Source organism: Lepisosteus platostomus, chromosome 14 (genome assembly GCF_059453375.1).
Source record: "Lepisosteus platostomus isolate fLepPlt1 chromosome 14, fLepPlt1.hap1, whole genome shotgun sequence".
Taxonomy (NCBI): domain Eukaryota; kingdom Metazoa; phylum Chordata; class Actinopteri; order Semionotiformes; family Lepisosteidae; genus Lepisosteus; species Lepisosteus platostomus.
In genome coordinates, this window is record NC_142624.1 from 35,157,435 (window position 1) to 35,176,641 (window position 19,207).

At 40.0% G+C, this 19,207-nt stretch overlaps 4 protein-coding genes across 4 annotated transcripts; all 4 read left to right on the forward strand.

The window, feature by feature from the left end:
• The first annotated feature begins 1,812 nt into the window (after window positions 1–1,812).
• LOC148649362 (gamma-crystallin M2-like) lies at window positions 1,813–2,745 on the forward strand. Its single transcript, XM_088605873.1, has 3 exons — window positions 1,813–1,842; window positions 1,940–2,182; window positions 2,374–2,745. The coding sequence occupies exons 1-3, from the start codon at window positions 1,834–1,836 to the stop codon at window positions 2,647–2,649; spliced, it is 528 nt and encodes a 175-aa protein (XP_088461999.1). The 5' UTR covers window positions 1,813–1,833; the 3' UTR covers window positions 2,650–2,745.
• Window positions 2,746–6,700: 3,955 nt separating this feature from the next.
• LOC148649363 (gamma-crystallin M2-like) lies at window positions 6,701–7,628 on the forward strand. The gene is made up of 3 exons (XM_088605876.1): window positions 6,701–6,730; window positions 6,828–7,070; window positions 7,262–7,628. The coding sequence occupies exons 1-3, from the start codon at window positions 6,722–6,724 to the stop codon at window positions 7,535–7,537; spliced, it is 528 nt and encodes a 175-aa protein (XP_088462002.1). The 5' UTR covers window positions 6,701–6,721; the 3' UTR covers window positions 7,538–7,628.
• Window positions 7,629–11,679: 4,051 nt separating this feature from the next.
• LOC148649364 (gamma-crystallin M2-like) lies at window positions 11,680–12,516 on the forward strand. Its single transcript, XM_088605874.1, has 2 exons — window positions 11,680–11,958; window positions 12,150–12,516. The coding sequence occupies exons 1-2, from the start codon at window positions 11,695–11,697 to the stop codon at window positions 12,423–12,425; spliced, it is 540 nt and encodes a 179-aa protein (XP_088462000.1). The 5' UTR covers window positions 11,680–11,694; the 3' UTR covers window positions 12,426–12,516.
• Window positions 12,517–16,476: 3,960 nt separating this feature from the next.
• Window positions 16,477–17,404, forward strand: LOC148649365 (gamma-crystallin M2-like). Its single transcript, XM_088605878.1, has 3 exons — window positions 16,477–16,506; window positions 16,604–16,846; window positions 17,038–17,404. The coding sequence occupies exons 1-3, from the start codon at window positions 16,498–16,500 to the stop codon at window positions 17,311–17,313; spliced, it is 528 nt and encodes a 175-aa protein (XP_088462004.1). The 5' UTR covers window positions 16,477–16,497; the 3' UTR covers window positions 17,314–17,404.
• Window positions 17,405–19,207: the final 1,803 nt, after the last annotated feature.

The following is a 19,207-nucleotide window of genomic DNA, read 5'->3' on the forward strand; positions in this document are numbered from 1 at the left end:
TTAACTGTTACGCCTGGGCTTGTCCAAGCTCTCAGCCCCTGGTCTCCTTGGTCACATTTCTGTTCCTGGTCCAGCTCCTACTAACCTGGTGATCTGTGCAGTCCTAATCCTGTTTCCGGTGTGGTCCTGCTTCCTGATTATCCTGTGAGCTACATTGTCCCTTTTGCTCCTTGTACCTCCCTGTCAATAAACCAACCTGTATTATGCACTTGAATCCCTTTATTACTCAATGCATCGTGAGCTACCTTCCATCTGGCAGAAGAATAATTACACCAGAAGCAAGACTACTGATATAAATTAGGTCCTAATATAGGTCCCTGTGGCACTCCACTCATTAAATCAATTTCCACGAGAGTTAGATATTGATTGACAGTTTTTCCACTGAAATATTCCGTTGTAGTTAAGCTGCTCAGAGTGGCTGTCTCATAGTTCATGTCTCCAGTTGATCTGCTGGCTGTTTGACCTCTGCAGGTTTTGACCTCTGGACTTCCTTACAGTCCATCTGTATTAATGTTTGGACAAAGTGTCTCATATCAATTCAATGTAAATATTAATACTTCAGCAACAAACAGTGCTTCTATCCTTCTATCTGCTACAAATTAATTTGCTCAAACCCATGAGTTATATTTTAAAAAAGGACAAAATGTAAAGCAATTTAAGTATCGTGGGCTCAGAAGACTAAATTTTCAGGTCTCATGTGACATTCTTGAATAACCTTCTTTTCCATTAATAACACACTGTGCTATGACTTAAGCCCAGGACATACAAACATGGTGTTTCGCTTCACACCACTTGTTTTTGTGATACAATGTAGACAGTTCCAACCTAATACGTCAGAAATCAATTCCCTTTTTAGAAGTAAGATCTGAAGAAATCTGAGTGAAATACTGCAAGGGTAAGGGTATTTGGGCTGATCAAGTTTGATCATTGGTCATGATCACAGATGTTTGTCAAATGGCTCAACGAACCTCAAGTACCACTAGGGATTGTTCCCTGTGCCTTTTAACTCTTCAACCTCGACAGGTCATTTATATGAAGCATGGATAAAGCAGGACAGAAAGTCAAATACTTTTCACCTGACTCAGATTAAGTAACAAGACAATTAATTGTTTATTTGTTAGAATTTACCCTAATCCATTCAACTATGAAGTCAAACCAAACTACTGAGTAATTTAAGGACAAGATATCTAATTAATATGTATCGCTAAAACCAGGCTCCAAAACTCCTGCTCAGATGGCCTTCAAGATAAAGAAACATGCATGCGTTGTGTGAGTTTATTAATGTACTGTATTAAGACATTTTGTATGAATGCTTAAGTTACATTTTGCTTTTGGAAGTATTTAATCAAAGAACCATTACCTTTTGGTAAGCAGTGGTCCTCCTTGATATATACTGTAAATTCTTACGTAATACTTAATAATATAGCAAATCTGATTTTAAATTTCAAATATGAATTTCTGAGCTCCAGGCTTGCTTACCAAGATCTGTAACAAACTCTCTACAGATTACACGAAATGGACAAGCTGCATGTATCTGGAGTGTTCCTGGCAAGGGATTGTACTGAACAGAATGAGAAATTCTGTGTGTAGTCATAAAATAAAGAGAAAATGGAGAGAGATAATGTTAAATATAGACAACAGCAATGCATGGCTTTTGACTATGTATGTATGCTATACAATGAACAGAAAGCAGCTATAGTTCAGTTTTAGTTAAAGCAATGAAATAGTGCGGCTGACCAAGCAGAAGTGGACAGCATTCACGTGCCCTTCTGCTGGGTATAAATAGGAGCAGGAGTGTAGATCACAGACAGCATCTGCTCACCAACCAGAACCATGGGGAAGGTACAGAGCCTCTGTGTTTACAGATTGTAGTTTCAGAGGCCTACAGTAGTTGGAAAAGCACAGTAGAGTAACACTGATGTTTCTTTCTTTTTCACAGATCATCTTCTACGAGGACAGGAACTTCGGGGGGCGCTCCTATGAGTGCAGCAGCGACTGCGCTGACATGCACTCCTACTTCAGCCGCTGCAACTCCATCCGAGTGGAGAGCGGCTGCTGGATGGTGTACGAGCGCCCCAACTACATGGGCTACCAGTACTTCCTGCGCAGGGGCGAGTATCCCGACTACCAGCGCTGGATGGGCTTCAACGACTGCATCAGGTCCTGCCGTTTCATTCCTCATGTAAGTTGCTTTGTATTTTCATAGGAATTAAACAATCAGATTGATATATTTTTAAAACTTGAATATATAGATTTTGGCAAAGTCAAACGGTGAATCATTCATCTTCAGGCCAGAGCTGTTTAAATGAATCAGTGTTTAATCTAAATGATATTCCAGTTCAGTCTGTATTAAGAACTGTCTTGTGTTCACAGTACCAAGGCTCCTACAGGATGAGGATCTACGAGAGAGAAGGCTTCGGAGGCCAGATGATGGAGTTCATGGACGACTGTCCTAATGTCTATGACCGCTTCCGTTACCATGACATCCACTCCTGCAATGTGATGGAGGGATACTGGATGTTCTACGAGCAGCCCAACTACAGAGGCAGGCAGTACTTCATGAGGCCCGGAGAGTACAGAAGGTTCAGCGACTGGGGAGGCATGAGTCCCAGGATCGGCTCCTTCCGGCGCCTCATGGACTTCCATTAGTCAACACTTGTGAAGAACGATTCAGATGTGTTCTGATAACTAAGAATAAAAGTTTTTGTTAAAAAATTCAGTCCCTGCAATTTTATCTCGTTTATTCATTCTTTATTTGGTTTCCTTTTGGAAATTATGGATTATGGATTGTACGTTAGACAATGTGTTCCTAGTCTTTTCTTTCACACTTTAGAAAGACTTCTGTAGCAAAATAAAACACCTGTATGATGCCAAATTAATATTAGGTGCTGTAGATATTACATTGTATACTACATAATAGTCAATCCGTACTTTGAGTTGAACTAATCTAAACACTTTGATGATATTCAAGCTTTGTGAAAGAAATGGGGAAAAGGTTCCATGCAATATTGGTGATTTTACAAGGACAGGACAAGTGTGAAATTGACCCCCAGTGTTTTAATAATGTAAACAGTGAACATAACTTTGTCATTGATCAGTGTTGGTCAAATGTTGAACTACTTCCAGGTTAATTCCTACTTCCAGGTTCCAGCTCACAGTCATGGAAGAAAGTCATGGTTGGCCACTCCACAGTGAAGAGATTTGTTTTAGCTTCAACAGGTCTTGACCTCGGGAGTTTCCTACAGTCCATCATACTAGTGATTGGACTAAATGTCTCCCCTTCATTTGGTATTAACTTGAATACTTCAGTGTCAAACAGTGTTTCCTTCTGTAGCACAAAGGTAAATTATTTCACTTAGAATCAAATGTGAAATGAAAGATTTTTAATAATAAACATGTTGCTTTGACAAGGCAGCTTGGGACTCTCTGCAAATACAGAGGAATGTGGCTAAAAGGGCCTTCTGATAAAACACATCATAAAGCCGTAGCCAATGAGAACCTTCTAATGAACCATAGCACAGATTGGCTCCAGTGAGTCTGTAGTCTGTTTTTCCAGGTCCAAGGTCACTGTCCATCACCCAAAGAAAGATCCACCAATGAGGGATCCACCCTGGGTGGACAACACCCTCAACCAATCAACAGCTGTGATGTTGCACCTTAGAAGCAAACACTCAGCTCATTTTTCATCATCAACTCGCCGACTCCTCTTCTTTTTCCAACTGAGCACACAATCAGACTTTTCCAACCACGTGACTGCAAGAAGTTTGAGTCAAGACTTTTCTCCAAGATGCCTGGCTGAGAGTGAGTCAGAAAAAAGCAGAATTCTGGAAAAGATATCCTTTCTGCAATGGAGGAAACCTTGTGTTTGTGAACCCATTGTTGATTTCGTCTGATTGCCGAAATCAGAGAGCTGGAGTCATTCATGCCAACCAAGTACGAAGCTATGGCCGAGGCGAAAAAGGGTCTCTTGCAGCCATACCCAAGAAGACAGCTGTGCACAGACTGAAGTTTATCAAGATGCTAACTTTGGGCAGAGCTGCCTCAGGGCTAATGCTAGCTGTCGTCATCCTAATGCTAAGCGAAGCTCTCTCTCTTTTCTCTCCGGACCTGGGCCAATCCCTGCACAGTGTAAGCGCACACCAAGTCTGGCAATGAACCAACCTAGTCCAGCTTCGTCTTTCCAGCAGGAAACTCATCAAGCATGTTTGACCAGGGGGTATTTGAGTATAAAACTTCTTTATTCACGATATAATTCTCAATAGTTTAACTAATCTAAACACATTGATTTTCAGCTTGCATTAGTAAATGCATATTTGCTTGTATCTAAGAATAAGAATTCGATGTAACTATATGACACTGATAACACCTACGAGCCAGATTATAATGTTTTAGTCAATGTATTTTACTCTAAAATTATGAATTCTGATCTCTGTAATCACTGAGCAAATGATGAAGCTTTCAGATCACAGAAGATCATTTCACAAATACTGTATGTTCAATTATGTTTGTTGTTTTGTACATGCTTTTGGTGTGATATCAATAAATTGTATATTATATATTTAGAATCTGTGTGTGAGACTTTAAGTTATCATGTTTGATTGATACCTAAAAATCGTCAAAGTACTCTTCAATTTTTTGTTCCCATTTCTGATTGTTACAGTAAATTAAAACTCTTACGTCACTACACTTCTGGATGTCCCTCTACTGTGAAATAATTTCTATGACCTGCATGTTTTAGTCTGCACATGTCTACATTAATGGTCTTTAGTTAGGTGTTTTCCCACAGCTGAGAGTCTTCTGAATGTATTTCGCAATTTCCTCTGCTGCTTTTCAGGTGCTTTTGGTGCTTATCCTTTTTAGGGTATCATCTGCCAACTTGAATAATTTGTTAACTGTTACGCCTGGGCTTGTCCAAGCTCTCAGCCCCTGGTCTCCTTGGTCACATTTCTGTTCCTGGTCCAGCTCCTACTAACCTGGTGATCTGTGCAGTCCTAATCCTGTTTCCGGTGTGGTCCTGCTTCCTGATTATCCTGTGAGCTACATTGTCCCTTTTGCTCCTTGTACCTCCCTGTCAATAAACCAACCTGTATTATGCACTTGAATCCCTTTATTACTCAATGCATCGTGAGCTACCTTCCATCTGGCAGAAGAATAATTACACCAGAAGCAAGACTACTGATATAAATTAGGTCCTAATATAGGTCCCTGTGGCACTCCACTCATTAAATCAATTTCCACGAGAGTTAGATATTGATTGACAGTTTTTCCACTGAAATATTCCGTTGTAGTTAAGCTGCTCAGAGTGGCTGTCTCATAGTTCATGTCTCCAGTTGATCTGCTGGCTGTTTGACCTCTGCAGGTTTTGACCTCTGGACTTCCTTACAGTCCATCTGTATTAATGTTTGGACAAAGTGTCTCATATCAATTCAATGTAAATATTAATACTTCAGCAACAAACAGTGCTTCTATCCTTCTATCTGCTACAAATTAATTTGCTCAAACCCATGAGTTATATTTTAAAAAAGGACAAAATGTAAAGCAATTTAAGTATCGTGGGCTCAGAAGACTAAATTTTCAGGTCTCATGTGACATTCTTGAATAACCTTCTTTTCCATTAATAACACACTGTGCTATGACTTAAGCCCAGGACATACAAACATGGTGTTTCGCTTCACACCACTTGTTTTTGTGATACAATGTAGACAGTTCCAACCTAATACGTCAGAAATCAATTCCCTTTTTAGAAGTAAGATCTGAAGAAATCTGAGTGAAATACTGCAAGGGTAAGGGTATTTGGGCTGATCAAGTTTGATCATTGGTCATGATCACAGATGTTTGTCAAATGGCTCAACGAACCTCAAGTACCACTAGGGATTGTTCCCTGTGCCTTTTAACTCTTCAACCTCGACAGGTCATTTATATGAAGCATGGATAAAGCAGGACAGAAAGTCAAATACTTTTCACCTGACTCAGATTAAGTAACAAGACAATTAATTGTTTATTTGTTAGAATTTACCCTAATCCATTCAACTATGAAGTCAAACCAAACTACTGAGTAATTTAAGGACAAGATATCTAATTAATATGTATCGCTAAAACCAGGCTCCAAAACTCCTGCTCAGATGGCCTTCAAGATAAAGAAACATGCATGCGTTGTGTGAGTTTATTAATGTACTGTATTAAGACATTTTGTATGAATGCTTAAGTTACATTTTGCTTTTGGAAGTATTTAATCAAAGAACCATTACCTTTTGGTAAGCAGTGGTCCTCCTTGATATATACTGTAAATTCTTACGTAATACTTAATAATATAGCAAATCTGATTTTAAATTTCAAATATGAATTTCTGAGCTCCAGGCTTGCTTACCAAGATCTGTAACAAACTCTCTACAGATTACACGAAATGGACAAGCTGCATGTATCTGGAGTGTTCCTGGCAAGGGATTGTACTGAACAGAATGAGAAATTCTGTGTGTAGTCATAAAATAAAGAGAAAATGGAGAGAGATAATGTTAAATATAGACAACAGCAATGCATGGCTTTTGACTATGTATGTATGCTATACAATGAACAGAAAGCAGCTATAGTTCAGTTTTAGTTAAAGCAATGAAATAGTGCGGCTGACCAAGCAGAAGTGGACAGCATTCACGTGCCCTTCTGCTGGGTATAAATAGGAGCAGGAGTGTAGATCACAGACAGCATCTGCTCACCAACCAGAACCATGGGGAAGGTACAGAGCCTCTGTGTTTACAGATTGTAGTTTCAGAGGCCTACAGTAGTTGGAAAAGCACAGTAGAGTAACACTGATGTTTCTTTCTTTTTCACAGATCATCTTCTACGAGGACAGGAACTTCGGGGGGCGCTCCTATGAGTGCAGCAGCGACTGCGCTGACATGCACTCCTACTTCAGCCGCTGCAACTCCATCCGAGTGGAGAGCGGCTGCTGGATGGTGTACGAGCGCCCCAACTACATGGGCTACCAGTACTTCCTGCGCAGGGGCGAGTATCCCGACTACCAGCGCTGGATGGGCTTCAACGACTGCATCAGGTCCTGCCGTTTCATTCCTCATGTAAGTTGCTTTGTATTTTCATAGGAATTAAACAATCAGATTGATATATTTTTAAAACTTGAATATATAGATTTTGGCAAAGTCAAACGGTGAATCATTCATCTTCAGGCCAGAGCTGTTTAAATGAATCAGTGTTTAATCTAAATGATATTCCAGTTCAGTCTGTATTAAGAACTGTCTTGTGTTCACAGTACCAAGGCTCCTACAGGATGAGGATCTACGAGAGAGAAGGCTTCGGAGGCCAGATGATGGAGTTCATGGACGACTGTCCTAATGTCTATGACCGCTTCCGTTACCATGACATCCACTCCTGCAATGTGATGGAGGGATACTGGATGTTCTACGAGCAGCCCAACTACAGAGGCAGGCAGTACTTCATGAGGCCCGGAGAGTACAGAAGGTTCAGCGACTGGGGAGGCATGAGTCCCAGGATCGGCTCCTTCCGGCGCCTCATGGACTTCCATTAGTCAACACTTGTGAAGAACGATTCAGATGTGTTCTGATAACTAAGAATAAAAGTTTTTGTTAAAAAATTCAGTCCCTGCAATTTTATCTCGTTTATTCATTCTTTATTTGGTTTCCTTTTGGAAATTATGGATTATGGATTGTACGTTAGACAATGTGTTCCTAGTCTTTTCTTTCACACTTTAGAAAGACTTCTGTAGCAAAATAAAACACCTGTATGATGCCAAATTAATATTAGGTGCTGTAGATATTACATTGTATACTACATAATAGTCAATCCGTACTTTGAGTTGAACTAATCTAAACACTTTGATGATATTCAAGCTTTGTGAAAGAAATGGGGAAAAGGTTCCATGCAATATTGGTGATTTTACAAGGACAGGACAAGTGTGAAATTGACCCCCAGTGTTTTAATAATGTAAACAGTGAACATAACTTTGTCATTGATCAGTGTTGGTCAAATGTTGAACTACTTCCAGGTTAATTCCTACTTCCAGGTTCCAGCTCACAGTCATGGAAGAAAGTCATGGTTGGCCACTCCACAGTGAAGAGATTTGTTTTAGCTTCAACAGGTCTTGACCTCGGGAGTTTCCTACAGTCCATCATACTAGTGATTGGACTAAATGTCTCCCCTTCATTTGGTATTAACTTGAATACTTCAGTGTCAAACAGTGTTTCCTTCTGTAGCACAAAGGTAAATTATTTCACTTAGAATCAAATGTGAAATGAAAGATTTTTAATAATAAACATGTTGCTTTGACAAGGCAGCTTGGGACTCTCTGCAAATACAGAGGAATGTGGCTAAAAGGGCCTTCTGATAAAACACATCATAAAGCCGTAGCCAATGAGAACCTTCTAATGAACCATAGCACAGATTGGCTCCAGTGAGTCTGTAGTCTGTTTTTCCAGGTCCAAGGTCACTGTCCATCACCCAAAGAAAGATCCACCAATGAGGGATCCACCCTGGGTGGACAACACCCTCAACCAATCAACAGCTGTGATGTTGCACCTTAGAAGCAAACACTCAGCTCATTTTTCATCATCAACTCGCCGACTCCTCTTCTTTTTCCAACTGAGCACACAATCAGACTTTTCCAACCACGTGACTGCAAGAAGTTTGAGTCAAGACTTTTCTCCAAGATGCCTGGCTGAGAGTGAGTCAGAAAAAAGCAGAATTCTGGAAAAGATATCCTTTCTGCAATGGAGGAAACCTTGTGTTTGTGAACCCATTGTTGATTTCGTCTGATTGCCGAAATCAGAGAGCTGGAGTCATTCATGCCAACCAAGTACGAAGCTATGGCCGAGGCGAAAAAGGGTCTCTTGCAGCCATACCCAAGAAGACAGCTGTGCACAGACTGAAGTTTATCAAGATGCTAACTTTGGGCAGAGCTGCCTCAGGGCTAATGCTAGCTGTCGTCATCCTAATGCTAAGCGAAGCTCTCTCTCTTTTCTCTCCGGACCTGGGCCAATCCCTGCACAGTGTAAGCGCACACCAAGTCTGGCAATGAACCAACCTAGTCCAGCTTCGTCTTTCCAGCAGGAAACTCATCAAGCATGTTTGACCAGGGGGTATTTGAGTATAAAACTTCTTTATTCACGATATAATTCTCAATAGTTTAACTAATCTAAACACATTGATTTTCAGCTTGCATTAGTAAATGCATATTTGCTTGTATCTAAGAATAAGAATTCGATGTAACTATATGACACTGATAACACCTACGAGCCAGATTATAATGTTTTAGTCAATGTATTTTACTCTAAAATTATGAATTCTGATCTCTGTAATCACTGAGCAAATGATGAAGCTTTCAGATCACAGAAGATCATTTCACAAATACTGTATGTTCAATTATGTTTGTTGTTTTGTACATGCTTTTGGTGTGATATCAATAAATTGTATATTATATATTTAGAATCTGTGTGTGAGACTTTAAGTTATCATGTTTGATTGATACCTAAAAATCGTCAAAGTACTCTTCAATTTTTTGTTCCCATTTCTGATTGTTACAGTAAATTAAAACTCTTACGTCACTACACTTCTGGATGTCCCTCTACTGTGAAATAATTTCTATGACCTGCATGTTTTAGTCTGCACATGTCTACATTAATGGTCTTTAGTTAGGTGTTTTCCCACAGCTGAGAGTCTTCTGAATGTATTTCGCAATTTCCTCTGCTGCTTTTCAGGTGCTTTTGGTGCTTATCCTTTTTAGGGTATCATCTGCCAACTTGAATAATTTGTTAACTGTTACGCCTGGGCTTGTCCAAGCTCTCAGCCCCTGGTCTCCTTGGTCACATTTCTGTTCCTGGTCCAGCTCCTACTAACCTGGTGATCTGTGCAGTCCTAATCCTGTTTCCGGTGTGGTCCTGCTTCCTGATTATCCTGTGAGCTACATTGTCCCTTTTGCTCCTTGTACCTCCCTGTCAATAAACCAACCTGTATTATGCACTTGAATCCCTTTATTACTCAATGCATCGTGAGCTACCTTCCATCTGGCAGAAGAATAATTACACCAGAAGCAAGACTACTGATATAAATTAGGTCCTAATATAGGTCCCTGTGGCACTCCACTCATTAAATCAATTTCCACGAGAGTTAGATATTGATTGACAGTTTTTCCACTGAAATATTCCGTTGTAGTTAAGCTGCTCAGAGTGGCTGTCTCATAGTTCATGTCTCCAGTTGATCTGCTGGCTGTTTGACCTCTGCAGGTTTTGACCTCTGGACTTCCTTACAGTCCATCTGTATTAATGTTTGGACAAAGTGTCTCATATCAATTCAATGTAAATATTAATACTTCAGCAACAAACAGTGCTTCTATCCTTCTATCTGCTACAAATTAATTTGCTCAAACCCATGAGTTATATTTTAAAAAAGGACAAAATGTAAAGCAATTTAAGTATCGTGGGCTCAGAAGACTAAATTTTCAGGTCTCATGTGACATTCTTGAATAACCTTCTTTTCCATTAATAACACACTGTGCTATGACTTAAGCCCAGGACATACAAACATGGTGTTTCGCTTCACACCACTTGTTTTTGTGATACAATGTAGACAGTTCCAACCTAATACGTCAGAAATCAATTCCCTTTTTAGAAGTAAGATCTGAAGAAATCTGAGTGAAATACTGCAAGGGTAAGGGTATTTGGGCTGATCAAGTTTGATCATTGGTCATGATCACAGATGTTTGTCAAATGGCTCAACGAACCTCAAGTACCACTAGGGATTGTTCCCTGTGCCTTTTAACTCTTCAACCTCGACAGGTCATTTATATGAAGCATGGATAAAGCAGGACAGAAAGTCAAATACTTTTCACCTGACTCAGATTAAGTAACAAGACAATTAATTGTTTATTTGTTAGAATTTACCCTAATCCATTCAACTATGAAGTCAAACCAAACTACTGAGTAATTTAAGGACAAGATATCTAATTAATATGTATCGCTAAAACCAGGCTCCAAAACTCCTGCTCAGATGGCCTTCAAGATAAAGAAACATGCATGCGTTGTGTGAGTTTATTAATGTACTGTATTAAGACATTTTGTATGAATGCTTAAGTTACATTTTGCTTTTGGAAGTATTTAATCAAAGAACCATTACCTTTTGGTAAGCAGTGGTCCTCCTTGATATATACTGTAAATTCTTACGTAATACTTAATAATATAGCAAATCTGATTTTAAATTTCAAATATGAATTTCTGAGCTCCAGGCTTGCTTACCAAGATCTGTAACAAACTCTCTACAGATTACACGAAATGGACAAGCTGCATGTATCTGGAGTGTTCCTGGCAAGGGATTGTACTGAACAGAATGAGAAATTCTGTGTGTAGTCATAAAATAAAGAGAAAATGGAGAGAGATAATGTTAAATATAGACAACAGCAATGCATGGCTTTTGACTATGTATGTATGCTATACAATGAACAGAAAGCAGCTATAGTTCAGTTTTAGTTAAAGCAATGAAATAGTGCGGCTGACCAAGCAGAAGTGGACAGCATTCACGTGCCCTTCTGCTGGGTATAAATAGGAGCAGGAGTGTAGATCACAGACAGCATCTGCTCACCAACCAGAACCATGGGGAAGGTACAGAGCCTCTGTGTTTACAGATTGTAGTTTCAGAGGCCTACAGTAGTTGGAAAAGCACAGTAGAGTAACACTGATGTTTCTTTCTTTTTCACAGATCATCTTCTACGAGGACAGGAGCTTCGGGGGGCGCTCCTATGAGTGCAGCAGCGACTGCGCTGACCTGCACTCCTACTTCAGCCGCTGCAACTCCATCCGAGTGGAGAGCGGCTGCTGGATGGTGTACGAGCGCCCCAACTACATGGGCTACCAGTACTTCCTGCGCAGGGGCGAGTATCCCGACTACCAGCGCTGGATGGGCTTCAACGACTGCATCAGGTCCTGCCGTTTCATTCCTCATGTAAGTTGCTTTGTATTTTCATAGGAATTAAACAATCAGATTGATATATTTTTAAAACTTGAATATATAGATTTTGGCAAAGTCAAACGGTGAATCATTCATCTTCAGGCCAGAGCTGTTTAAATGAATCAGTGTTTAATCTAAATGATATTCCAGTTCAGTCTGTATTAAGAACTGTCTTGTGTTCACAGTACCAAGGCTCCTACAGGATGAGGATCTACGAGAGAGAAGGCTTCGGAGGCCAGATGATGGAGTTCATGGACGACTGTCCTAATGTCTATGACCGCTTCCGTTACCATGACATCCACTCCTGCAATGTGATGGAGGGATACTGGATGTTCTACGAGCAGCCCAACTACAGAGGCAGGCAGTACTTCATGAGGCCCGGAGAGTACAGAAGGTTCAGCGACTGGGGAGGCATGAGTCCCAGGATCGGCTCCTTCCGGCGCCTCATGGACTTCCATTAGTCAACACTTGTGAAGAACGATTCAGATGTGTTCTGATAACTAAGAATAAAAGTTTTTGTTAAAAAATTCAGTCCCTGCAATTTTATCTCGTTTATTCATTCTTTATTTGGTTTCCTTTTGGAAATTATGGATTATGGATTGTACGTTAGACAATGTGTTCCTAGTCTTTTCTTTCACACTTTAGAAAGACTTCTGTAGCAAAATAAAACACCTGTATGATGCCAAATTAATATTAGGTGCTGTAGATATTACATTGTATACTACATAATAGTCAATCCGTACTTTGAGTTGAACTAATCTAAACACTTTGATGATATTCAAGCTTTGTGAAAGAAATGGGGAAAAGGTTCCATGCAATATTGGTGATTTTACAAGGACAGGACAAGTGTGAAATTGACCCCCAGTGTTTTAATAATGTAAACAGTGAACATAACTTTGTCATTGATCAGTGTTGGTCAAATGTTGAACTACTTCCAGGTTAATTCCTACTTCCAGGTTCCAGCTCACAGTCATGGAAGAAAGTCATGGTTGGCCACTCCACAGTGAAGAGATTTGTTTTAGCTTCAACAGGTCTTGACCTCGGGAGTTTCCTACAGTCCATCATACTAGTGATTGGACTAAATGTCTCCCCTTCATTTGGTATTAACTTGAATACTTCAGTGTCAAACAGTGTTTCCTTCTGTAGCACAAAGGTAAATTATTTCACTTAGAATCAAATGTGAAATGAAAGATTTTTAATAATAAACATGTTGCTTTGACAAGGCAGCTTGGGACTCTCTGCAAATACAGAGGAATGTGGCTAAAAGGGCCTTCTGATAAAACACATCATAAAGCCGTAGCCAATGAGAACCTTCTAATGAACCATAGCACAGATTGGCTCCAGTGAGTCTGTAGTCTGTTTTTCCAGGTCCAAGGTCACTGTCCATCACCCAAAGAAAGATCCACCAATGAGGGATCCACCCTGGGTGGACAACACCCTCAACCAATCAACAGCTGTGATGTTGCACCTTAGAAGCAAACACTCAGCTCATTTTTCATCATCAACTCGCCGACTCCTCTTCTTTTTCCAACTGAGCACACAATCAGACTTTTCCAACCACGTGACTGCAAGAAGTTTGAGTCAAGACTTTTCTCCAAGATGCCTGGCTGAGAGTGAGTCAGAAAAAAGCAGAATTCTGGAAAAGATATCCTTTCTGCAATGGAGGAAACCTTGTGTTTGTGAACCCATTGTTGATTTCGTCTGATTGCCGAAATCAGAGAGCTGGAGTCATTCATGCCAACCAAGTACGAAGCTATGGCCGAGGCGAAAAAGGGTCTCTTGCAGCCATACCCAAGAAGACAGCTGTGCACAGACTGAAGTTTATCAAGATGCTAACTTTGGGCAGAGCTGCCTCAGGGCTAATGCTAGCTGTCGTCATCCTAATGCTAAGCGAAGCTCTCTCTCTTTTCTCTCCGGACCTGGGCCAATCCCTGCACAGTGTAAGCGCACACCAAGTCTGGCAATGAACCAACCTAGTCCAGCTTCGTCTTTCCAGCAGGAAACTCATCAAGCATGTTTGACCAGGGGGTATTTGAGTATAAAACTTCTTTATTCACGATATAATTCTCAATAGTTTAACTAATCTAAACACATTGATTTTCAGCTTGCATTAGTAAATGCATATTTGCTTGTATCTAAGAATAAGAATTCGATGTAACTATATGACACTGATAACACCTACGAGCCAGATTATAATGTTTTAGTCAATGTATTTTACTCTAAAATTATGAATTCTGATCTCTGTAATCACTGAGCAAATGATGAAGCTTTCAGATCACAGAAGATCATTTCACAAATACTGTATGTTCAATTATGTTTGTTGTTTTGTACATGCTTTTGGTGTGATATCAATAAATTGTATATTATATATTTAGAATCTGTGTGTGAGACTTTAAGTTATCATGTTTGATTGATACCTAAAAATCGTCAAAGTACTCTTCAATTTTTTGTTCCCATTTCTGATTGTTACAGTAAATTAAAACTCTTACGTCACTACACTTCTGGATGTCCCTCTACTGTGAAATAATTTCTATGACCTGCATGTTTTAGTCTGCACATGTCTACATTAATGGTCTTTAGTTAGGTGTTTTCCCACAGCTGAGAGTCTTCTGAATGTATTTCGCAATTTCCTCTGCTGCTTTTCAGGTGCTTTTGGTGCTTATCCTTTTTAGGGTATCATCTGCCAACTTGAATAATTTGTTAACTGTTACGCCTGGGCTTGTCCAAGCTCTCAGCCCCTGGTCTCCTTGGTCACATTTCTGTTCCTGGTCCAGCTCCTACTAACCTGGTGATCTGTGCAGTCCTAATCCTGTTTCCGGTGTGGTCCTGCTTCCTGATTATCCTGTGAGCTACATTGTCCCTTTTGCTCCTTGTACCTCCCTGTCAATAAACCAACCTGTATTATGCACTTGAATCCCTTTATTACTCAATGCATCGTGAGCTACCTTCCATCTGGCAGAAGAATAATTACACCAGAAGCAAGACTACTGATATAAATTAGGTCCTAATATAGGTCCCTGTGGCACTCCACTCATTAAATCAATTTCCACGAGAGTTAGATATTGATTGACAGTTTTTCCACTGAAATATTCCGTTGTAGTTAAGCTGCTCAGAGTGGCTGTCTCATAGTTCATGTCTCCAGTTGATCTGCTGGCTGTTTGACCTCTGCAGGTTTTGACCTCTGGACTTCCTTACAGTCCATCTGTATTAATGTTTGGACAAAGTGTCTCATATCAATTCAATGTAAATATTAATACTTCAGCAACAAACAGTGCTTCTATCCTTCTATCTGCTACAAATTAATTTGCTCAAACCCATGAGTTATATTTTAAAAAAGGACAAAATGTAAAGCAATTTAAGTATCGTGGGCTCAGAAGACTAAATTTTCAGGTCTCATGTGACATTCTTGAATAACCTTCTTTTCCATTAATAACACACTGTGCTATGACTTAAGCCCAGGACATACAAACATGGTGTTTCGCTTCACACCACTTGTTTTTGTGATACAATGTAGACAGTTCCAACCTAATACGTCAGAAATCAATTCCCTTTTTAGAAGTAAGATCTGAAGAAATCTGAGTGAAATACTGCAAGGGTAAGGGTATTTGGGCTGATCAAGTTTGATCATTGGTCATGATCACAGATGTTTGTCAAATGGCTCAACGAACCTCAAGTACCACTAGGGATTGTTCCCTGTGCCTTTTAACTCTTCAACCTCGACAGGTCATTTATATGAAGCATGGATAAAGCAGGACAGAAAGTCAAATACTTTTCACCTGACTCAGATTAAGTAACAAGACAATTAATTGTTTATTTGTTAGAATTTACCCTAATCCATTCAACTATGAAGTCAAACCAAACTACTGAGTAATTTAAGGACAAGATATCTAATTAATATGTATCGCTAAAACCAGGCTCCAAAACTCCTGCTCAGATGGCCTTCAAGATAAAGAAACATGCATGCGTTGTGTGAGTTTATTAATGTACTGTATTAAGACATTTTGTATGAATGCTTAAGTTACATTTTGCTTTTGGAAGTATTTAATCAAAGAACCATTACCTTTTGGTAAGCAGTGGTCCTCCTTGATATATACTGTAAATTCTTACGTAATACTTAATAATATAGCAAATCTGATTTTAAATTTCAAATATGAATTTCTGAGCTCCAGGCTTGCTTACCAAGATCTGTAACAAACTCTCTACAGATTACACGAAATGGACAAGCTGCATGTATCTGGAGTGTTCCTGGCAAGGGATTGTACTGAACAGAATGAGAAATTCTGTGTGTAGTCATAAAATAAAGAGAAAATGGAGAGAGATAATGTTAAATATAGACAACAGCAATGCATGGCTTTTGACTATGTATGTATGCTATACAATGAACAGAAAGCAGCTATAGTTCAGTTTTAGTTAAAGCAATGAAATAGTGCGGCTGACCAAGCAGAAGTGGACAGCATTCACGTGCCCTTCTGCTGGGTATAAATAGGAGCAGGAGTGTAGATCACAGACAGCATCTGCTCACCAACCAGAACCATGGGGAAGGTACAGAGCCTCTGTGTTTACAGATTGTAGTTTCAGAGGCCTACAGTAGTTGGAAAAGCACAGTAGAGTAACACTGATGTTTCTTTCTTTTTCACAGATCATCTTCTACGAGGACAGGAACTTCGGGGGGCGCTCCTATGAGTGCAGCAGCGACTGCGCTGACATGCACTCCTACTTCAGCCGCTGCAACTCCATCCGAGTGGAGAGCGGCTGCTGGATGGTGTACGAGCGCCCCAACTACATGGGCTACCAGTACTTCCTGCGCAGGGGCGAGTATCCCGACTACCAGCGCTGGATGGGCTTCAACGACTGCATCAGGTCCTGCCGTTTCATTCCTCATGTAAGTTGCTTTGTATTTTCATAGGAATTAAACAATCAGATTGATATATTTTTAAAACTTGAATATATAGATTTTGGCAAAGTCAAACGGTGAATCATTCATCTTCAGGCCAGAGCTGTTTAAATGAATCAGTGTTTAATCTAAATGATATTCCAGTTCAGTCTGTATTAAGAACTGTCTTGTGTTCACAGTACCAAGGCTCCTACAGGATGAGGATCTACGAGAGAGAAGGCTTCGGAGGCCAGATGATGGAGTTCATGGACGACTGTCCTAATGTCTATGACCGCTTCCGTTACCATGACATCCACTCCTGCAATGTGATGGAGGGATACTGGATGTTCTACGAGCAGCCCAACTACAGAGGCAGGCAGTACTTCATGAGGCCCGGAGAGTACAGAAGGTTCAGCGACTGGGGAGGCATGAGTCCCAGGATCGGCTCCTTCCGGCGCCTCATGGACTTCCATTAGTCAACACTTGTGAAGAACGATTCAGATGTGTTCTGATAACTAAGAATAAAAGTTTTTGTTAAAAAATTCAGTCCCTGCAATTTTATCTCGTTTATTCATTCTTTATTTGGTTTCCTTTTGGAAATTATGGATTATGGATTGTACGTTAGACAATGTGTTCCTAGTCTTTTCTTTCACACTTTAGAAAGACTTCTGTAGCAAAATAAAACACCTGTATGATGCCAAATTAATATTAGGTGCTGTAGATATTACATTGTATACTACATAATAGTCAATCCGTACTTTGAGTTGAACTAATCTAAACACTTTGATGATATTCAAGCTTTGTGAAAGAAATGGGGAAAAGGTTCCATGCAATATTGGTGATTTTACAAGGACAGGACAAGTGTGAAATTGACCCCCAGTGTTTTAATAATGTAAACAGTGAACATAACTTTGTCATTGATCAGTGTTGGTCAAATGTTGAACTACTTCCAGGTTAATTCCTACTTCCAGGTTCCAGCTCACAGTCATGGAAGAAAGTCATGGTTGGCCACTCCACAGTGAAGAGATTTGTTTTAGCTTCAACAGGTCTTGACCTCGGGAGTTTCCTACAGTCCATCATACTAGTGATTGGACTAAATGTCTCCCCTTCATTTGGTATTAACTTGAATACTTCAGTGTCAAACAGTGTTTCCTTCTGTAGCACAAAGGTAAATTATTTCACTTAGAATCAAATGTGAAATGAAAGATTTTTAATAATAAACATGTTGCTTTGACAAGGCAGCTTGGGACTCTCTGCAAATACAGAGGAATGTGGCTAAAAGGGCCTTCTGATAAAACACATCATAAAGCCGTAGCCAATGAGAACCTTCTAATGAACCATAGCACAGATTGGCTCCAGTGAGTCTGTAGTCTGTTTTTCCAGGTCCAAGGTCACTGTCCATCACCCAAAGAAAGATCCACCAATGAGGGATCCACCCTGGGTGGACAACACCCTCAACCAATCAACAGCTGTGATGTTGCACCTTAGAAGCAAACACTCAGCTCATTTTTCATCATCAACTCGCCGACTCCTCTTCTTTTTCCAACTGAGCACACAATCAGACTTTTCCAACCACGTGACTGCAAGAAGTTTGAGTCAAGACTTTTCTCCAAGATGCCTGGCTGAGAGTGAGTCAGAAAAAAGCAGAATTCTGGAAAAGATATCCTTTCTGCAATGGAGGAAACCTTGTGTTTGTGAACCCATTGTTGATTTCGTCTGATTGCCGAAATCAGAGAGCTGGAGTCATTCATGCCAACCAAGTACGAAGCTATGGCCGAGGCGAAAAAGGGTCTCTTGCAGCCATACCCAAGAAGACAGCTGTGCACAGACTGAAGTTTATCAAGATGCTAACTTTGGGCAGAGCTGCCTCAGGGCTAATGCTAGCTGTCGTCATCCTAATGCTAAGCGAAGCTCTCTCTCTTTTCTCTCCGGACCTGGGCCAATCCCTGCACAGTGTAAGCGCACACCAAGTCTGGCAATGAACCAACCTAGTCCAGCTTCGTCTTTCCAGCAGGAAACTCATCAAGCATGTTTGACCAGGGGGTATTTGAGTATAAAACTTCTTTATTCACGATATAATTCTCAATAGTTTAACTAATCTAAACACATTGATTTTCAGCTTGCATTAGTAAATGCATATTTGCTTGTATCTAAGAATAAGAATTCGATGTAACTATATGACACTGATAACACCTACGAGCCAGATTATAATGTTTTAGTCAATGTATTTTACTCTAAAATTATGAATTCTGATCTCTGTAATCACTGAGCAAATGATGAAGCTTTCAGATCACAGAAGATCATTTCACAAATACTGTATGTTCAATTATGTTTGTTGTTTTGTACATGCTTTTGGTGTGATATCAATAA